Source organism: Ursus arctos, unplaced genomic scaffold (genome assembly GCF_023065955.2).
Source record: "Ursus arctos isolate Adak ecotype North America unplaced genomic scaffold, UrsArc2.0 scaffold_17, whole genome shotgun sequence".
NCBI lineage: Eukaryota > Metazoa > Chordata > Mammalia > Carnivora > Ursidae > Ursus > Ursus arctos.
In genome coordinates, this window is record NW_026622841.1 from 55,631,273 (window position 1) to 55,650,038 (window position 18,766).

Here is an 18,766-nt window from a genome sequence, read left to right on the forward strand (position 1 = left end):
CTTTGCTATGACGCGCAGTCACCAAGAGGCAGGGGACGGTTAGGAGTAGTCTCCAGTGTTCATGCCATTTTCCGCGGGGCCCACGGGGAGGCGGGGACCACCTCACTCCATCACTCTTCCAGAAGCACCGAGCCCAAGCCGGGGCTCCGCCTTCCCTCTTCTCCTCCCTCCTCCCATTGCCCATCGACACAGCCCACCGTCTTCTCTCTGCTGTCACTCCCTGCTCCGCAGACCAAACCGTCCTCATCCTGGCCTCTGCGCTTGCTGGTGCCGTCTCTGTCAGTCGTCCGCCGCCCTTCCTGACGGGCTCTGAGCGCCTGTGTCCTCTGTCATTCTTCATTGCAGTGGCTTACCATCTCAGCTTTTCTTGTTTGTCACTTGGGCGGCCGGGTTCCGCCCCGTGGAACTCACCGTTCCCTCACGCCCCCACCGCTCCTCTGCACCGGCATGCTCCAAGTGTGGGCATCCTCGTTTCCTGTGCTGCACACTAGGGAGCTCGACACTCCTACCACCAGAAAAGGAGCGCGGGCCCTTAGGAAGAAGTATGGTAGGTGGTTGGCCCCCTGGTTGAGTGTGTGGTGCCCAATCTGTTCTCAGAAGGCGTAGGATGACTTAACAGAAGCACAAGCACACTCTGATTCCACTTTTTAAAATGCTGCAGCAAGGAAGAGTCATTAAAGAAAACTAGACCGAAGTTAAAATTTCTGCCTGCAGCATTTTTTCCATGTCGTGGGAGTTTGTTTAACCCACTGCCACTCAGCTCGGAATAAGCAGTAGCAGAGTTCGTTTTAAGGTGAGTCTTGTTGCTAATGCAGCTGGATAAATCATCGGTCTCTTCATGGGCCTCCAACAGACCAAAGCAGAGGGAGGCTGGCCTCTTCCGGCCGGGTCACTGTGGTTAGCAGATCATTCAGGATGGCCAAAAGGATGGGGTCAGCTGGGTCGGGATATGACCAGGTGGCCTGTGGCTCTCCCCCCCCCCCATAGGCTCCAGCCCAATTCTGAAGATGCTGCGTAAACATCTCCATCTCACGCCACTGCCATATCTTGATCATGATTTGCTATCTTCTCATCCCTGTGTCACTGACCATCCGCGTGGAATTTTTCACTTACCATCTTAAGTTATTCTCCCTGAACAAAATATAAATTAACATTCTGAAGTTGACCCTAATTCATTGCACTGAACTCAAGTCTGTTGAGAAGTGTGTTTGGGGAGAGTCACCCCTCCCCCCCCCAAGAGGAACTGTCGGTCCGAGTAACCCTGTCTTTCTCTTTCTCGGCTTTGAAGGAACTACCTTGTTCCGCACTAGCTCCATCCCTAGAACCCTGCTTCTCCAGGCCCGAGAGACCAGCAAACCGTCGCCCTCCGTCCCGTTGGGCCTCACATTCCCCCACTGCCTCACCGGCTCAATCACCCGGAGACCCAGCCTCATTGGAGGAGCTCGGCGACGAGGAGCCACCAGGGGAGAAGACACACCTGTGACGAGTGCAAGTTTGCATGGATTATCGGGGAATAATTCCCTGTAATTTGCATAACCACACCGTGGTCATCTACCAAGCTCCGCCCACAAGGAGAGATCTAGCTTTCCCAAGGTCAAAGAATGTTTTTTAAAAAACACACAGCTGCTGAATGTCCAACCTGTGAACCTGAGATGTTTCTAGAAAGAAACCGTAAACGTGCCTGTAATAACTTAATTTTTTTCATAGCTCAGAAAACTATTTTTGTCTCCATCTTTTTTACACACAGTATATTAAACAAAAAAGCTAGATAAGATATAAATAAATTTAAAAAATAAAAGTTTTAAAGATGTACATTTTAAGAGATTCTGAACACCCTTGCTCTCAATACTGACTGCCTCTCTGTTAAATTTGCACTGTTACACTTTGGTTTGGTTTATTTCCACGCTGAATTAGAGTGTTTTAAGTTAATTTTATTTTGTCAGTGTTTTTGTTTTTTAAGAATTTTTGAAATGCTTCAGACTGTCTGATTCAGTGAACTTTTTGTAGTGAAAAAGCCATGAAGCCAGTCGACAAGACAGATATCCTCTCTATGGGAGGGGATACGCGTCCGCATTCTTGCAAAGGTACAGAGTCCTCATCTGGGCTTACCGAATTCGCTGTATAATCCACGTACTCTACTTGACTTGCACGTCTTTGGGTTTGAAGCGCTGGGGTGCATGTACATACTGCTACTGTGGTCTCACCATCGCTTAAGTGTGAGTCATCTGTCCCACCGTAATACGTTGTGAATCCCTCGTACTGTACTTTTATCGTTGTCCTCTTGCATTGAGATACAACAGCAATGGCATTTTTAAATTATTGTTAACGATGAACTGGCAATATACAGTGTTTATTCAAAATTTTCTTGTTTAAGGAAAAGCACTACAAAAAGTCAGGAGGGTACCACACTGAATCAAAGGATGGTGCCTCGGAGTCTGTATGAGACCATGATGAAGTAGAAATAAAGCCTTTACAAGATGGCGGCCTGTGCCGGGACCTCATGTTTCACTGTGCCCTGCATCCTCTTCTAAGGGTTCAAGGGACAGCTTTCCGTAGCCAGGGGAACGAGGGAAAGGGGAGGTCCTGCTGCTAACACACCTCATTGGGGGCACACTGTGAGCGCGTGGTGCGCCACCGCTTCCCTGTTCTCCATAAGAGCGTCCTGGGGCCGATGAAACGGCGACTTCGTTGTGGTTGAAAACATGGCGGGCATGGAGGTGTGAGGAAACTGTTACCCACAAGTCCAACTGTGCCGGCCTCTCTCCCTCTCCCCTGCTTGGGAAAGCAGGAGTGGCCAATCACCAAGAGGGTGCTTCCCTCCTCGGCAGATGTCACCTGGCCTGTCAGTGGGTGACAGAGTAGGGATTTATGAAGAGGTGCTGCTGCCAAAGAGCGTAAGAACTACTTCAGGCCGAATATCCTTCTCTAGACTCCCTAGCAGAATAAGCTCTGTTCCCAGCATTACCACAGTTCTGCCTTTAAACTAAATATTTTCTCCCAAAATGGAAAATGCCAACTATTGTTGAGGATGTGGAGACACTGGAACCCTGGGGCACCGCTGGGGCAGCCGCTGTGGAGAACAGCATGAGGGGTCCTGAAGGGAAGCCGATCAGCGCTCCAGCAGCTGTGGTCGTAGGCCCGGAAGAACTGAAAGCTGGGACTTGAACAGCTACGTGCACACCGATGTCACAGCAGCCCGATCCACAAAGCCAACCTGCGGAAACAATCTGTCAGTCAGCGAGCGAATAAACAAGATGTGGTCTGTCCACACACTGGAATACTGTTCAGCCTTAGAAAGCCAGGAGGTTCTGGCACATACGTGCTGCCTACTACACACACCAGCCTTGAGGACGCCATGTTACGTGAAATGAGCCAATCACAAACATAACAAATAGTGTCTGGTTCCAATTCTGTGAAGGACCTAGAGTAATCAAATTCATAGATACAAAAAGTAAAATACTGGTTACCAGGTTACAAGGGGAGAGGAAAGAACAGGGAGTGCGTGTTGAATGGGTACAGTTTCTGTTCGGGATGATGAAGTTCGGGAAACGGATGGTGGTGATGGTGGCTCGACAATGTGACTGTATTTAATGCCACTGAACTCTACACTTAAAATGATTAAAATGGTGAATGTTCGTGTATATTTAATCACCGTAACAATTTTTAATGCAAAAAATACTCCGCCTAACTACTCTAGGTGCAAACTAACTAACAAGTCAACAAACCTTACTTTTGTGCCTATCCTGTGCCCATAGTAAATGCTGGAAGGTGCATTAGTGTTTCTCCAGTTGGAAGCAACCAGCCAGCAGGAAGAAGGGAAGTCGTTGGCACTCATAACTGGAAAAGTGCCAGAAGTGCAGTCACAATCCAGAGCCACCAACTCTGGACTCTGCTCCCGAGTCAGCTCCAATGGCCCCCAGCGGCTCCTATTCATTGCTCAACTCCTAGAGAAAGAAGATCTCTTACTGGTGGCTCCAGCAAAAGCCCCTGGAATCCTAAATCTCATGGGTCTCCTGTAACTCATACATCACTCCCTGAGCCAATCGCTGACAGATTTGCCCAGCAGAGGAGAACCAGGGGGCTGGCAGAATAGAGGCGAAGGTGCCTGGCGGGCAGGGAAGGCTGTGTATGACGGCGGGGCGCCCCAGAGTTACAAGGAGAGGTCTGGTCATCAGAGAGAATATACTGTCTGGTTGGAGGAGGTAAGATTCCCAAGCACTAAAGCTAAATGCAAAACTGCTGTGGTATAAATCCTAAGTACAGTAGGGCTTGAATTGGACCTCAAGGAAGAACAGGATTTTAGTGTGAAGACAGGGAGAGGTTATGGGGTTGGGAGACCAGGAGGAGCAGAGTGTGAGTTCGTGGCAGTAAGTACATCAGACGGGAGCAGTGACAGGCTCACGGGGCTGGAAGCAGAGCCTGGAATGAGCAGAACCACACCACACGGTGCCAGTGCCTTGAAAGCCAGTTTGGGAACTTCTCCGACTGTCCAATTTTCTAATAGTTGGGCGTATGTATTCTTGAGTCCATTTGTCGTGGAACTATTCCAACTCCTGCAAAAGCAAGACAATAAGTCAGATGAAATCATGTTCTAGACTCCTGTCCAAATGAATGCCTAGTGGCATACCCTGAATGGGTAATGCTGGGCTCTGAAAGGGGAGCAGGTGCACCAGGGGCCAGCCTGCAGGGAGTGTCTGTTAATGTCTTCAGGAGCCGTCCTCAATGTGCCACTTGCTTTTATGTCCTAAAGAAAGGGGCAGAAGCAGATTCCTGGAGCCCAGCTAGCAGCCCTCACACACGGGGCCTGCCCACTGGATCAGGACCAGCACCAGCAGCCCAGAGACAGATCTCATCTAACTGTACTAGACTTAGGCTTCTTTTTTTTTTTTTTAATATCTGTGCATTCCATGATTTTACTTTTTATTTAGTACATTTGTGTTTCAGTCTCTTTTTTTTTAAAAAAAGATTTTATTTATTTATTTGACAGACAGAGAAAGAGCGAGCACAAGCAGGGGGAAGGGGAGAGGAGAAGCAGACTCCCCACTGAGCAGGGAGCCCAGTGTGGGGCTCGATCCCAGGACCTCGGGGTCATGACCTGAGCCGAAGGCAGATGCTTAACCAACTGAGCCACCAAGGCACCCCTCAGCCTCTTTTAAAATTAAACTTGCCAAGGTTGAGCCTATTTATTTTGTTCAAAAAGTTGCTGAGAAGGACAACTATTATTTTCTATTTTCTAAGTCACTGATTTTTTTAAATTGTAAAATACCCATAACATAAAATTTACCATTTTAACCATTTTAAAGTGTACCATTCAGGGGCCTGCACACCAACGTTGTGCAGCCATCGGCATTGTCTACACCTAGGACATTTTTCAGCCCCCAGAAAGGAAATAGACGGTCAATTCCCCCAGCCATTGGCACCCATGAATCTGTTTTCAGTTGCTATGGATTTGCCTATTCAGGATATTTCATATAAATGGAGTCACATATGTAGCCCTTTCTGTCTGGCTTCTTTCACTTAGCGTGGTGTGTTCCAGGCTCAGCCACACTGTAGCACGCATGTGTCAGCTTTGTTCCTTTTATAGTTGGACACTATTGCATTGCATGGATGCACTTACGTGTTCTTTACTCATTCACCAGTTGATGGTAACATGTCTATTATTAAAACAAAAGGACATGCTTTGGTTATTTTAAGCAACCTTCGGCATTCCCCAGTTGCCCAAAGGAGGCAATTCATGAATAATTAAGACTCTCACTAATCACCCAACAGCACTGAGGCACTTTGGTGTCTTTAATTTATACATAGTTGTTTTCATAAGGCCCCCAGTACGTCTTCTGCTCACCTTGCTTGTCTTTGGTTTGCATTTAGTGCTTTCCACACCTTTCTTTGAATGCAGTGTGCACAAGAAACCAGTATAGCAAGAAATCAGGCTGAGTCATAAGCGAGCTGGCTGTTTGAATGGATCTGATGACACTGGGTCTTTAATACACCCTGGGTCTTTAATACACCCTGGGTCACTAGAGTCAGTATGGCACTGCGAGTGGAAAAATCGGGGTTTGAACTCTGATTTGAATACTTAAAGTAGTGTAAGCTTGGGCCATCTCTTGAAGACTCATTTGAAAAACAGCAACAATAATACCTACTTCCCAGGCTTGTAAGGATCAAGGTTTATTGTGCTAGGAGTTGCGAACACCAGACGTGAACAGAAGAGACAAGCTCCTGCTTTTGCAGAACTTCCGTTCTCGTGACGAGAACCCAGAGCACAGAGGTGGGAGTGTGGTGGAGAGGAACCGAAAGGCTCCCCTGGGGAGATACCCTCTGAGCAGAGGAAGGAGCAGCTGTCGGCTGCAGGCCGGTGGCGGGACTAGCTGGTACAAAGCTGGGATGAGGAGTGTGCATGCGCCAGGGGTGTTTCGGGAAGCGGAAGTCCATTGTGGCCTTGATAAGAGGGAGAGACCAGGGAGCTTGGGAGAGGCTCCGTGGCCCACAGGAAAGGATTTGGACTTTCGGTTAGGTGGGGAAAAAATCCATTGGAAGATGGTAAAAAGCAGGGGAGTTACTTTTTAGAAGGTTACTGTGATACAAGTATAAGAATGGGGCAAGGCTGGAAGGCATCCTGGTCAAAGACAGTTATGTCGACCGAGAGAAGCCATGTTGGTGACTCGGACAGCTTTCCGCTCCTGTTATTATTAGCAATGTCACCACCAGGACCGCCACGTGCTGGTCGTCAAGAACCGGGCTGTAGAATCCGCTGCTGAGGATTCTGCAGGCCCCATCACCAAACTCCAGAACTGACCCTGTGGTTCAGATAAAAATTGAAGGAAGCCCTTATTTATTCTGCGGCCTCTCCGGTTGGGTCAGCAGGCCTGCCCATGGCCTCGGGCCCAGAAGAACCGGTCTTCCCTCTTAGCTCCCATCCCTTCAGGGGCAGAAAATCACAGAGCAAGGTTCGTATTCCCGTGTTGTTGCATTTTATTTTGTTTTTAAGCTCTGATCCTTCATAAGGAAGTTGGCACTTCTGAGCTATTTTCCATCGTGTGTAATTTAATGCCTCCATCCTTGTCTCTGTAGGGGGCCGACTGAGGACTCCAGGCATGGGGAGGGTTGGGGAGGGCTGGGGAGGCAGTGATAGGGCCTGAACAACCTAATCCAAAAGAACAGGATAGGAACACAAGGCAAGCCGACCGTTGTTTTTCTTAGGCCAAATTCCATCCATTAGATTGAACAAACCCACTGCATGCCAATGACAGAAGCTTCTGTAACTTCCCAGTGAGCTAATAAACTTCAGCAGGGCTCCAGGACTCCAAACCTCATCATCCCTATGGTAATCCTGGAGCAATTCATCATTCATCAACCCATGGCCAGCAGTGGGCCCCTTTAAATTCACTTTTAGCCGACTGAAATAAAAACAAAGCCCTGAAGATATTCTGATGGAATAGGCACACCTAGAAATAGCTCATGGAATTCTAAATTCTAAATCCCAAATTTCTGGAGTATGATTGAGCAATTATCTATAAAACTGTTTATACTTTTTGAATCATTTCACCTAGGGGAATTTACCCCCAAATAACCCCAATGAAATCAATGTAATTTGTAAAATAGATTTCATGGCAGCACAAATTATACAGTGAAATTTAGAAACGGGCTCATAAGTTATGGTCTATCAACAGGTTTGAATACTATGCTCATTCGTGTAAAAAACAGTCTTAATGACCAAGGACTGGGCTAGGCCTGGGGATATACAAACATAAATGTGACCGGTCTGCTCCCAAGAGGCTCATGACCAGGTCAGGGGTGTCCAATTTCCTTGGTTCAAATCCTGCTCCATTACTTTCTAACCAGACACCCTTGGGAAAGTTACCTATGCCCTCTGAGCCTGTTTCCTCATATGAAAAATAAAAAGAATAATAGTAATCACCTAATAGGAAAGTTAGGAGGATAATGCTTATTAAACACCTAGAATAGTGCCTGCCACTAGGTTTTGTTAAATAAAATAAATAAATAAATATATATATATATAAATGTCACATTTTCGTACAATATAATATGTGTCATAATAGCATATGTAAGTGGAGAATGAGCCCATTGAAGGGATTAGTTCTGCCTGGGGCAATGGTCTAGGAGGACGGCAGGCTTATCTGTTTGGTAAGAGTCTTCAAGGATGCATAAGGTTTCTCCAGGTGGAAATAGTGAGGGAAGGGAGAGAGTGAGAAGAACTTTAAGAAGTACTATCAAAGTTATGCATGTAATACTCCTTTTGGATTTTCCAAGATAGATTCAAAATTATTTTCAATGACTTTTGTATATTGAACTGGTATGTTTATCTAATGTGATGCCATGCTAAACTCTATTGGAAAGAAAACCAAGACGAGAAAATCTGTTCATCTATCCTGACCCTCAGGACACTGCCATCCATCCCAATATAGTCCTCCCAGAGTAAGGACTGCCCTTGCAGGAATGCCAGTTACTGCTTCTTGGGCATCTTCTATGGCATTTTGTAGAAGGAGTCACTTTTACTCTTGTCCACTAGAAGACTCTCAATGATGGCATTCCTCATGATGCCAGCAGCCTCATCTACTCTGTCTTATCATGAGTTCATGCCTGTGGACCTGTGAGTTAGACTTTGGACTGTACCAGTGTTCTCAAGGTAGTGCTAATAAAAAAGAAGCTAGATGTGAATGTGGTTGTGTCCATCATGAGAGTTCTTCATGAATATTCCATGTACTCCTGAGCACATAATAAAATAGCTCCTCCCACCCCGTTGGAAGTTGGGTTTGGCTCTCTGCCAATGAATTGTGGATAAAAAGCAATAGGTGTCACTTCCTGCTGGAAGTTTTAAGAGCCAGTAAGTACACCACTTACCTTGTACCTTGGCAGCTGTGGAAGTCTGTGTCCATCCAGCTGGCCTCCGAGTGACTGTCATACACGGGCCCACTTTAAATATGTAGCATGAGGGACAAAGAAGACCTTGTGTTAAGCCAGTGAAATATGGGAATTGTTCATTAATGAAGCATGCCTTAGCCCAACCTGACTCAAAAAACTGTCCAAAAAATTGTAAATATATGTATGAATCATGTGAAGAAATCCAAACAGGAGATCAAATTTCCACAGCATAGAGAAGCGCTACTTCATGTTAACAAGACGTAAGAGAAGTTAAAGTTGTGCAAACAGTTATTAATTTTCTTATTGAATTCTTCAAATTCAGAATGAGAGAAATTTCCAGTTCCTTTAGCCAAGAAGATAGATGAAGGCAGAACTGTGCTTATTACAGGACTAATTGACTACATGTAGGAAGCAGAACCGGAAGGGCCAACTATCCCACCATGCTGCTTCCTGCTCCTTTTCTTCTTCCTAGCTTCCCTTGCTGTCGGAGCTCCTCCCTTGAGCCAGCCAGCTGAGACAAAGGTGAGTAGTGATTGTCCCAGGGAATTACAAGTACAGGTTGGAAGAGAACTTAAGAGCATCCTGACCAAGCCCTTACGTGTTAAGTAACGAAAGAATGCAACCATTTTCTGGGGGTGCTTTCCCTGTAACTTAGCCCAGCAGTCTCTACTGGGCTGCGTTTGAGAATCACCCGGAGTAACTTAAGGCCTTTCCCCCCAACCACATAAATCGGACTCCTGTGGGTGTGGCCAGCTGTATATTTTAGATGTTTCCCTGGTGGTTCTGTGCAGCCCGAATCAAGAACCACCAGTAGAGAATTTCTTAACCTAGTGGTTCCCAAATGTCTTTGCACACTAGAATCACCCGGGGCTTAGAAAATAAAAAAATAAAATAAAATAAATAAAATAAAATAAAATAAAATAAAATAAAGCCTTGTCTCTCCCAGACTCACTGATACACTTGCTCTGGGGTGAGACCTGGGGGTCACAAATTTTTAAAGAATTAATCCCCATCAGAATTAATTCTGTTTTACAGCACAGTTGGAGAGCCACAGTCTTAACAACATTTAAGAGTTTCAGGTCTAGCCAGCCAGGCGTGGACACAAATCCTGACTCCACCACAATATGTGGCTGCGGGCATGGTCCTTACCCTCTCCGGAGTTCGGCTTTTCCGTTCCGGAAAGTAGGAATGACCACAGCTGCCTCATAAGGTGGCTGTGAGGACTGAAGCAGTGGGTCAGCACTCTGTCCTGCGATAACTGCTCAAGAAACACAAGCGAGTATCATCTCATTTCATTCTCTCGATTATCTTGTAAATCACGTCCTAACCTCATAGCTAAAGGAACTGAGGATCAGAAAAGTCGTTGGTTGCCTCAAGGTTACACGGTAATAATTGACAAAGCGTGACTCATCCGAAGCCTTTACTGTACAGAAGCTTGCAGCTGCCTCAGACCCACCCCGTTCCCCACCCTGCCCGGGGTTCGCACATGGGGCCAGGCCGCCATGTTGAAGTGACCCTGCTATGGTACACATTTAGGTGGTCCGGTGGACCTGGGCCCAACTCAGCTCACCTGCTTCTGCCCTGGAGCTTGAGACTAAGTCATGTCTTAAATTTCATTGACTTCATCCCTTTTCAAGATTGTAACATAGCATCAGTTGACCTATTTGACCAGAATCCTTTTCTCAATGTGATCACAAAAAGTAATGGTTACTCACAACTGTTTCTTGTATTAATATGGTACCCTTTCTAAAGGGATCATGGCCTATTAAACCCTCACATAACACCTTACACAGAAGGATGAACTTGGGCACTGGGGACACATTATTTATATTTGCTTCACAGATTCTAGAGAAGGCAGGGAAATTGTCCAAGGCACTTCTACATCGAAGAACGTAATCCTTTGAAGGGGAAGTATAGAACCACAGAACTAGATGGGGCTCTCAGCACCCTCAAATATGACCACAGGTTTACTTTGTTTACTTAAAATATGTGTTCATCCCCAGGGAGGCCAGTGCCCTGTCCCAGGTGCCCTCCCACCCCAACCTGCCGTGTGAGCAAAACCATGACTTTGGTGGGGGAGGGGCGGTACAAGGGCTGGCTGGGGTGGGGGGAGGAGACAAGGCTGCTTAGCCCATCTCCTCTCATCTCTATTATCCTCTCACCCCTTCATTTCGATAGGAACAATTGACTTTTCACTGCTACGGGGCATGAAGAGAGTTTCAAGAATTTTCCTAGTCCCCATTCAACTAGAATGAAGCCCCAAAGTCACTCCTCTGCAAGATTCCGGAGCAGCCACAGCTTTCTAAGGCAGAATTTACTCCTATGGGCTCTGGGGCTACAGGGTTGTGGGGTCACTTGTGCTGGCAATTTCGATGCCCCAAGAAAACAGAGAGGATTTCTGAGTATGGAAAGCCGCTCTTCTCTCGGCCACAGAAGGGGACCTCTCCAGTCACTTGTTGCCTTGTTGGCTACACCTCGGTCCTGAAGGAGGTTATTTCCAGGCCATACTGGTTAAAGGAAAACCTCAAAATAACAAGGCAGGAACATCTTCCCCCTGAGAACACTGTGTCCTCAAAGGTCAAGTTCAAATTGAATTTAATTCTCAGAGCCACTAAAGATCTTTTCTAAATTTACCCTGACCCACTTAGGGGAGGAGCCAGGACCAAGCAGCTTTTTTTTTAAATGAAATTTGGGACACTATACTCAAGGTACTGATGCCCCATAAAGCATCCAGTGGCCGCTTTGGAGATTGGATCCAACATTAACTCGCGGCCTGGGAGACCAGATGGGCCGCAAACTGCTTCCGTGGCGGTCAAGGCGAGGGCTGGGTCCGCACCTGTGCGCAGTAGCGCCAGCGGAGCTGCAGGCAGGATGGTGACGTGGGTGAGCGGCTGGGGATGTGCAGGGCATGCCTGGTTGCCTAGCAACACCTCGCAGGCCTCACTCGTGAGCATCAGTAGCGGCATCTGGTGAGCACAGGACTCTGGCATTTTGACAAAATGGGCTGAAATGGTAAAATGGGTTCTAAGTCACTGCTCCAGGTGGGGGATAGAGCGGATGGGGCATGTGCTTTGGAGGCCAGAAACTTACCTCTTCTTCTGCGTTTAGAATGACCTGATCTGCTTTCCCCCTGGGCAAGAGCACACCTCATGTGGCGCAGCCCAGCAGGTGGCTGTGCACTCGCCAAGGAAGGCTGGTTTATACTTCCAGCTTCCTGCAGCCTAATTTTGCTCTGCCACTTGCAGTGAGGTGAAAGCCAAAGGGACCTATTCCTGGCTTCCTTGGAACCCTGAATTAAGGCAGCGTGGCTTTGCAGGTGCACTGGGTTGTGAGCCCCATGCAGGTAGGTGTTCTCTTCCTTGTAACTTCACAGTGCTGTGCACAAATTTGCAGACCCTCAAGAAATGCCTGTTGGATCCAACACACTCATTTCCAATTTGGGGGGGCAGGGGTGGGGACATTTAAGGAATAATAAATACTTAATAAATATAAATAAAAGCATTAACATTTAAGGAATATAGGCTAACCCGCATACCCTGAAAAGCCCACTGCCTAGCATAAACACACACACACACACACACACACACACACACACACGGCACAATAATAAGCACATTATAATACTGATAGCTGCGGTTTGCAGACAGATCCATGGTTTCACAAAGTATTTGATACACATCATTCCTTTAATACATTTATGATTTGGGGACCTGAATATAGTGCCTGTTTCCCATTAGTCATTCTTTCTCCATCCTTTCTAGAACTTTCCCTCATTCAAGTCTTCTGGTCACTTAGCCGTTACCTTCTCCCGGGGCACCACCACTCAGAGGCCCCTGCCCACCATGGGCCAAGCAGATCTGGAGCTATTTCAGAGGAAGAAGACAAGGGGTGACTGGAACAGTGAGGTGTCAGAAACCTCACCTCTCCCTTTGCCTCCAGTAAATTGACCAGTTTGTGTTCCTTCTCCGCCTAAGCCCTGCAATTATTGGCTGGGCCTAATACATCCAAGAATTATAATTAATCACTAACATGGTAACAAACGTTTATCAAGCACTCAACCATGTACTAGGTATTATCATATTTAATGCAACAATCCTACGCGTCTTATAGATGAGGAAACTGAGTCTCAAAGGGGTTAGGTCACTTATAGGCAATAAATGTGGACGCAGCAGCTCAGATCCTGGATCAGCTGACCCAGAGCCTGTGCTCACAGCCAGCAGCTGGCAGGTGCTCCTTCTGCACCATTTATCCTGTCCCAGCTCAGTGGAGAAACCTTCCAGCAGCATTTCTAAATATCTGCAGAAACACATCATTAGTAATCTGCTTCCTACCCATGCACCATTTGGGGTCATGAGAAGCTCAACCCTCCATGGTCACCTTCAAATAAGACTGATTAAGCCCCACAGGTGGCATATGAAGAGTCAGGACCCAGAGACCTTGTAAACAGACCCTCCCTTAGTCCTGAAAAGACAAGTCCCACTCCAGTCTCCTCACATGGTGCCTTTTGTTCAGTCCTTCAGCAAACATCTGACCTCTGCCAAGTGCTTGGCTCTCTGCTGGGGCTGGGCACATGGTGGGAGCCGAACAGACTGGGTTCCTGCCCGCAAGTTGCTGACAGCTTTGCCACCAGACCCATCATGGAGAGAAACCGCCCGGCCAGGCATTTGTCACGGTAGCAACACATACTGGTATTTCTTGTGGTGCCGCTGGAAGATGTTGGCAAACACACGGTTGCAAACCAAGCTGGTTTCCACCCGAGCCGTTGCACCAGAGAGCGAGGCTGGTTGGGGACAGAGGCACACCCATGTCTGAGGTGGCCTGATGCCAGGAGCGTTCATCTGCTGACATTTGTCCAGGAGTGTGCTTCTGTAAGATGACATTTTGTCAAAAATACGTGATCCCCAGGAATAAGCCATTTCTCAAAATCTTCCAGGAAATATATACATATTTCCTTCCTCCCCTGTTCACTGCTCTCCGATGTCCATTGTTGTCTTAATTGTGTGGGTTATGCCACCATGAAGCATTTATAAGCATCGGGTAACAAATGAGCAGGGCTTAGACTAGGGTGTGCTTCAAACCCCGATTGTGTTTTAAGCTACTGTTGGACTTTAATAACGAGGTGCCTATCCACCAGCCAAACCAGGTGACACAGAGATGTGCTATGCTTCTGCCCTAATTCCTGGTTTAACTCCTTTATTATTATCATCACTTTCTTCCTGTTTGTTCAGTCGTCTCCCTGTCCACCCGCCCATCCAGCCACCCATCTGTCCATCCTCCATTCACTTCATGCTCCTGTTCATGCTGAGACACTTGTTATTCAGAGATCCCCAGGACATCCTCCCAGCTCAGAAGAAGGGATGGTTTTTTAGGAAAAGAAAGGGGAAAGTGGTAGTGGGGAAACTGTGGGAGTAATAAGATACCACTGGTGGAGTTCGTGAGAAGATGTTTTCTGGAAAGCCCTGTCTGATAATAGATCCATGGCTCCCACAAGGAAGAGCCACTGGGTAGTCTGCACCTGGGCATTAACAGCTATCCCCTACCTAAGCTGCCCCTCCAGGGTCGTGTCACCCCCAAGCCACAATTCCCCCTGAGTGGACTAGCCCATCCCTCAGGGAACCATAGCTCCAGGCCAAGGGGTTACCCTACACTGAGCAGCTAGGGCACACCTTTCTCCTCCTTCCAGAGCATCTGCTGTTATTGGTTCTATGCCAGCATCTCCTGGAGTAAGGAGGCACGCTATTTTGTACCACTGGTTCTTTCTCATATGCATCAAGTGCAAGAGAAAGAGCTGTGAGTACAGATAATGCGGGCCTAGCGTGCCATCTGTTAGTCGTAACACAATTCTACAGGGCCCACGAGGCCAACCGTAATCCAGCTTTCCTTCTGACTTCTGATCACCTGCCGTTACTAAATCACCCCAGGGATTGTATTCATCTTATAGGCCAGTCACCTGAGTTATTATTAGGTGATTATGTTTTCAGAATAAAGTCTAATTACATATCCATCCTGTAGTCAAGACTCTTTCACTCAGTCAATCAACAGATATTCATTCACCATCTACTACATTCCAGTCTTGGTTGCAGGGATATGGAGATGAGTCAGTAGAGACCTGTGTCAAGCGACCCCTGAGTCCAGCAGAAGAGAAAGGCTTAATTCCTCTTTGCTGCCGTGTAGGGAACTACACAGTGCTGCCCACACAGGAGGCTGGGCCTTGGTCTACTCTGGGAGCAGCAGGTGAACCCTGCAAAGACATCCTTGTCTCGGTTTATCCACTTTGGGGATGAGACTCTTGACTCAGATGGGGCCCTTCTAATTCATGTTTTCCATATAAAATATATCTAGCTCAGTTCTTGGATTCAGAGCTCCACGAGGATAGCAAGAGGATTTGCTGCAACTAGCTGAGCTCACAGCAACATCAGAGAGTATTCCAACATAGTATCCACATCGGAGTCATAAACACTGGCTATGGTCCGCAGCCTCCTTCTCATTAAAGAGGTGGTGGTGCCTCCCCACCCATGTAACGGGGCAGGGTCCAGCCCCACCTCGTTCTCTGCAGTGCTTCCCTGTCTGGACTGCAGCTCTCAGACTCCCGAGTCTTCTGCTGAGGCAACAGCTAAAAGAAGTGTTTGTATCCACTGGTCTCCTTGAATGGGCATGCGTCCTTTCTCGGGCACTGCCCAGTGTCATCCATAAAGCAGCTCCCAACCTGGGGCTGTGCTCAGTGCCATTGCTTTCTCTGAGGGATCAGTGATCTTGGTAAAATTGTCATCCCCTGGGCTGCAGCTGCAGCTGTGAGAGAAGCAGGCTTTCCTTCGGACACTGATCTACAAACAGATCCTTCATTGCATGGCCACGAGGACAGCGAATCAATTTCTTTATGTCCTGAGGACTAATGGGTCACCATAGGACTCTGAGTCATAGCATGAAGCATCTTGCACGGGCTGGAAAGTGCGTATGGATAGTGAAGAAAATAATATCAAGAGAGAATCTGGAATAAAGAGGACTGAGGTCTTGATGTGGTTGAGATGCAAACAATGGCGAAAAGAGAGCTATAAATATGAAGATTGATATTGGCTGTGAGGGACAGAAAACCGAGAAGAGCAGTACTATGAACAAGAGAGGCTTGTTTCCCTCCCATGGACACACAGGCAACGCAGGGCTGGTGTCCACAATCATAAGGAGGTACGTTGCTTCTATCATGTAGCTCTGTCGCCTTCACCCTCAATGACAGCTTCTAACTCAGGGTCCAAAATGGCTGCTCATGCCCCAGTTATCACAGCCTTACTCCACCCAGTGTGAAGGAAGGAGTAAAGAACAAATTGCCCCCTTCCTATGAGGACACTTTTCAAGAACTGCATATATAGCTTCTGCTTTCATCCCATCAAACTAGTACTACTGAGTCACATCACCACACCTAGTTGGAAGGGGGACTAGAAAATGCAGGCTTCATTCTGAACAGTGACAACTGAAGGCTTTGTCGCTGTCTCTGCAAATGGCCTGAGCAAAATATTGAAGCTTAAGGGTCTGAGAGATGGAACACTTCTGGGCGATAACAGAAGTTGAGTGAACAAACCCCAAACACTCACTGGATCCCAGCAGATACCCAAATACGTCGTCTTCCCCACAAGGCCCTCCCTGACTCAGCATTAGGAAAACGACAAACACTCGTTCTGTTTTGTAACAGCATTCTGGTAAACTGCCCAGCTTAACGGACAACTCATTTATTCTTTGAAAATTGAAAATAGTCGAGGGAAAAATACATAAAACAAGAAAAGAATAAGGAAGTTTTATGTCTGCTGCGTTGCTGTGACAGACTGAGAACAGGACCAAGAGTTACGGTGCCACATCTGTTGCCGAAAAAGCCTCACTTCCGTGTTCTCACTAAATGATAGCAAGAGCTGCTGATTTGGAAAGAGAGCAACTTTCTCCTCCCTGTGAAGATGAAAAGCAAACCTCCTGGCTTTCATCGGAACCAGGTACTTAAAAGGCCGCCATCCGAGCAGCTCAGAGGTACGCAGGGGCCGGGCTCTGTGTCTGGCGGCCCCACTGACTCCAAAGGCCGCACCTTGGCTGGTGCTCCAGGCAGAAGCCTCGTTCTGGCTGGCTCCTGTGTTCGGCCAGCTGGACATCTTTGCCCCCACTCCCCACGCGGCTTTTGTCAGCTCAGTGTTGGATTAGAAAGACCAACAGGTGAAGTGTGGCCAACCGAGGTGGATCGGAATGCATTGGAGGCCTCATGCAAATCTGGACACAGATTCTAAAGCGGGTGAAGTGTGGGTCCAATTTGAGACTAATGCAGATGTTGAGAACCAGTCTTCTGATGTTTACGTGGTGCTAAAGATGGGCTTCTCCCCTGAAATCCTTGATGAAGAAGCTCCTGACCCCTCCGTTTTATTTTTTTAATGTAAGAATTGTATATATATATCTCAAGCTAAACCAGTTAACAGGAAAGAAAAAATTTTTAATTATCCCATGTTTATACTCCAAATTGTTTCTTTTCTTTTTGAAGAAAATACAAATAATAACAAAGACTACTGGACTAATACTCATGTATCCACTATTCAAAATGAATGGTTAACATTTGCTAACATTTATACATTACATAATTTACATTGATTCTCATTACCAATGGTAGTTACGTTCTACAAAGTTGCCATGAAGCCTTAATTAGCCAACACCGAATCATTGCTCTTAAGGGAAACGTAGTGAGGTTCCCGAGAGCCTCAGGGGTGTGCATCCATAAACAGAACACAGGGTGGTTCTGTAGGATTTATACATTTCTTACATAAATGATATCAGACTGTTCCAATGTTCTTCAACTTGCTTTATCCACTTCATTGTATGTTTCTCTTTTTATATGGAAATATATAGCTTGAATTCACTCCTTGAAACTGCAGTCCAGTAACTCTGGACTCAGTAAGTAGGTGATATCAGTCATCAAGGGTTTTAGGTACTTTCGATAACAAGCTATTATTCATCTTGCTCCAGAAGAGTTGTCTGAAAAAACAAATCTGGTCATACTACACTTTTGTGTAAAACTCTCTTGAGCACATGGTATAGGGTGTAATCAAACTCCTGAGACATGAAGGTCATCTTCAATCTGACCCCAGGACAGTTTCTCCGATGTCATCTCCCACCACTCACCCCATACAATCAGTGCTGTCATACACATTTTCACTTCTTTGGCCCTTGCAAATACTAATAGCTTTGCCAAGTGGGTTATTGCCTTCTTTCCTTATCTGGCAAACTCCTAGACAGCCTTCAAAACCCAACTCAAACATCATCTCCAGTGGCAGATTTACTGGGAAGCTAAGGGGATTTAAGTTTCAGGACTTCCATTCACACGGGCCTCTACTAAGACCGTGGGAGGGGTTCTAGCAATGTGTTCACATGGACATTTCTTGTTTTTGTAAAAGGATAGAAGTAAGATATTTTTGGTTAAAGGGCTATCCAAACTGAATGAGCTTCAGACCCCTCCAAGCCCAAGAACCCTCCCCATTTGCCCCAGATCACCGCTCTTGTTAAGCTTTCTCTGAGCTCCCAAAAGGCCAGCCCTCTGGGTTCACACAGCACTTTCGCCTATGATCTGACAAGATGTACGAGGATTTGTGTGTCTGTCCCAATAGTAGGTATTCACCAAACATTTGTTAAGTGGATATTAGTGAGGAAAATATAAACAGAGCTTTGTGCAATTATTGGCCAATTGCTCCAGCCTCGGCCACGTTCATCTTCAGGAGACTGCCGACTGCTGGCTCGTTGCACACCGGCAGACAGGAGGGGACAGAGATGGCCGCGGGACCCAAGAGGGAAAAGAGTCAAACAGAAATGAGATGGAGAGATTAAATAGGGTAGGGACAACAACTTGAACCTATCATCTGGAAAG

At 46.8% G+C, this 18,766-nt stretch overlaps 1 protein-coding gene and 1 long non-coding RNA gene across 4 annotated transcripts in view; both read left to right on the plus strand.

Moving 5' to 3' along the window:
* Window positions 1-2,480, plus strand: part of MTCL1 (microtubule crosslinking factor 1) — a 120,493-nt gene extending 118,013 nt beyond the window's left edge. For all 3 annotated transcript variants that reach the window (XM_057313237.1, XM_044382846.3, XM_057313238.1), the window contains one exon: window positions 1,289-2,480. In XM_057313237.1, coding sequence (XP_057169220.1) covers window positions 1,289-1,483 — 195 coding nt within the window. In that variant the 3' untranslated portion in view covers window positions 1,484-2,480. The remainder of the gene's footprint in view (window positions 1-1,288) is intronic.
* A 6,678-nt stretch (window positions 2,481-9,158) lies between these two features.
* Window positions 9,159-14,887, plus strand: LOC130543944 (uncharacterized). Its single transcript, XR_008959741.1, has 2 exons — window positions 9,159-9,405; window positions 11,062-14,887. It is a non-coding gene; the product is annotated as an uncharacterized LOC130543944 (long non-coding RNA).
* Window positions 14,888-18,766: the final 3,879 nt, after the last annotated feature.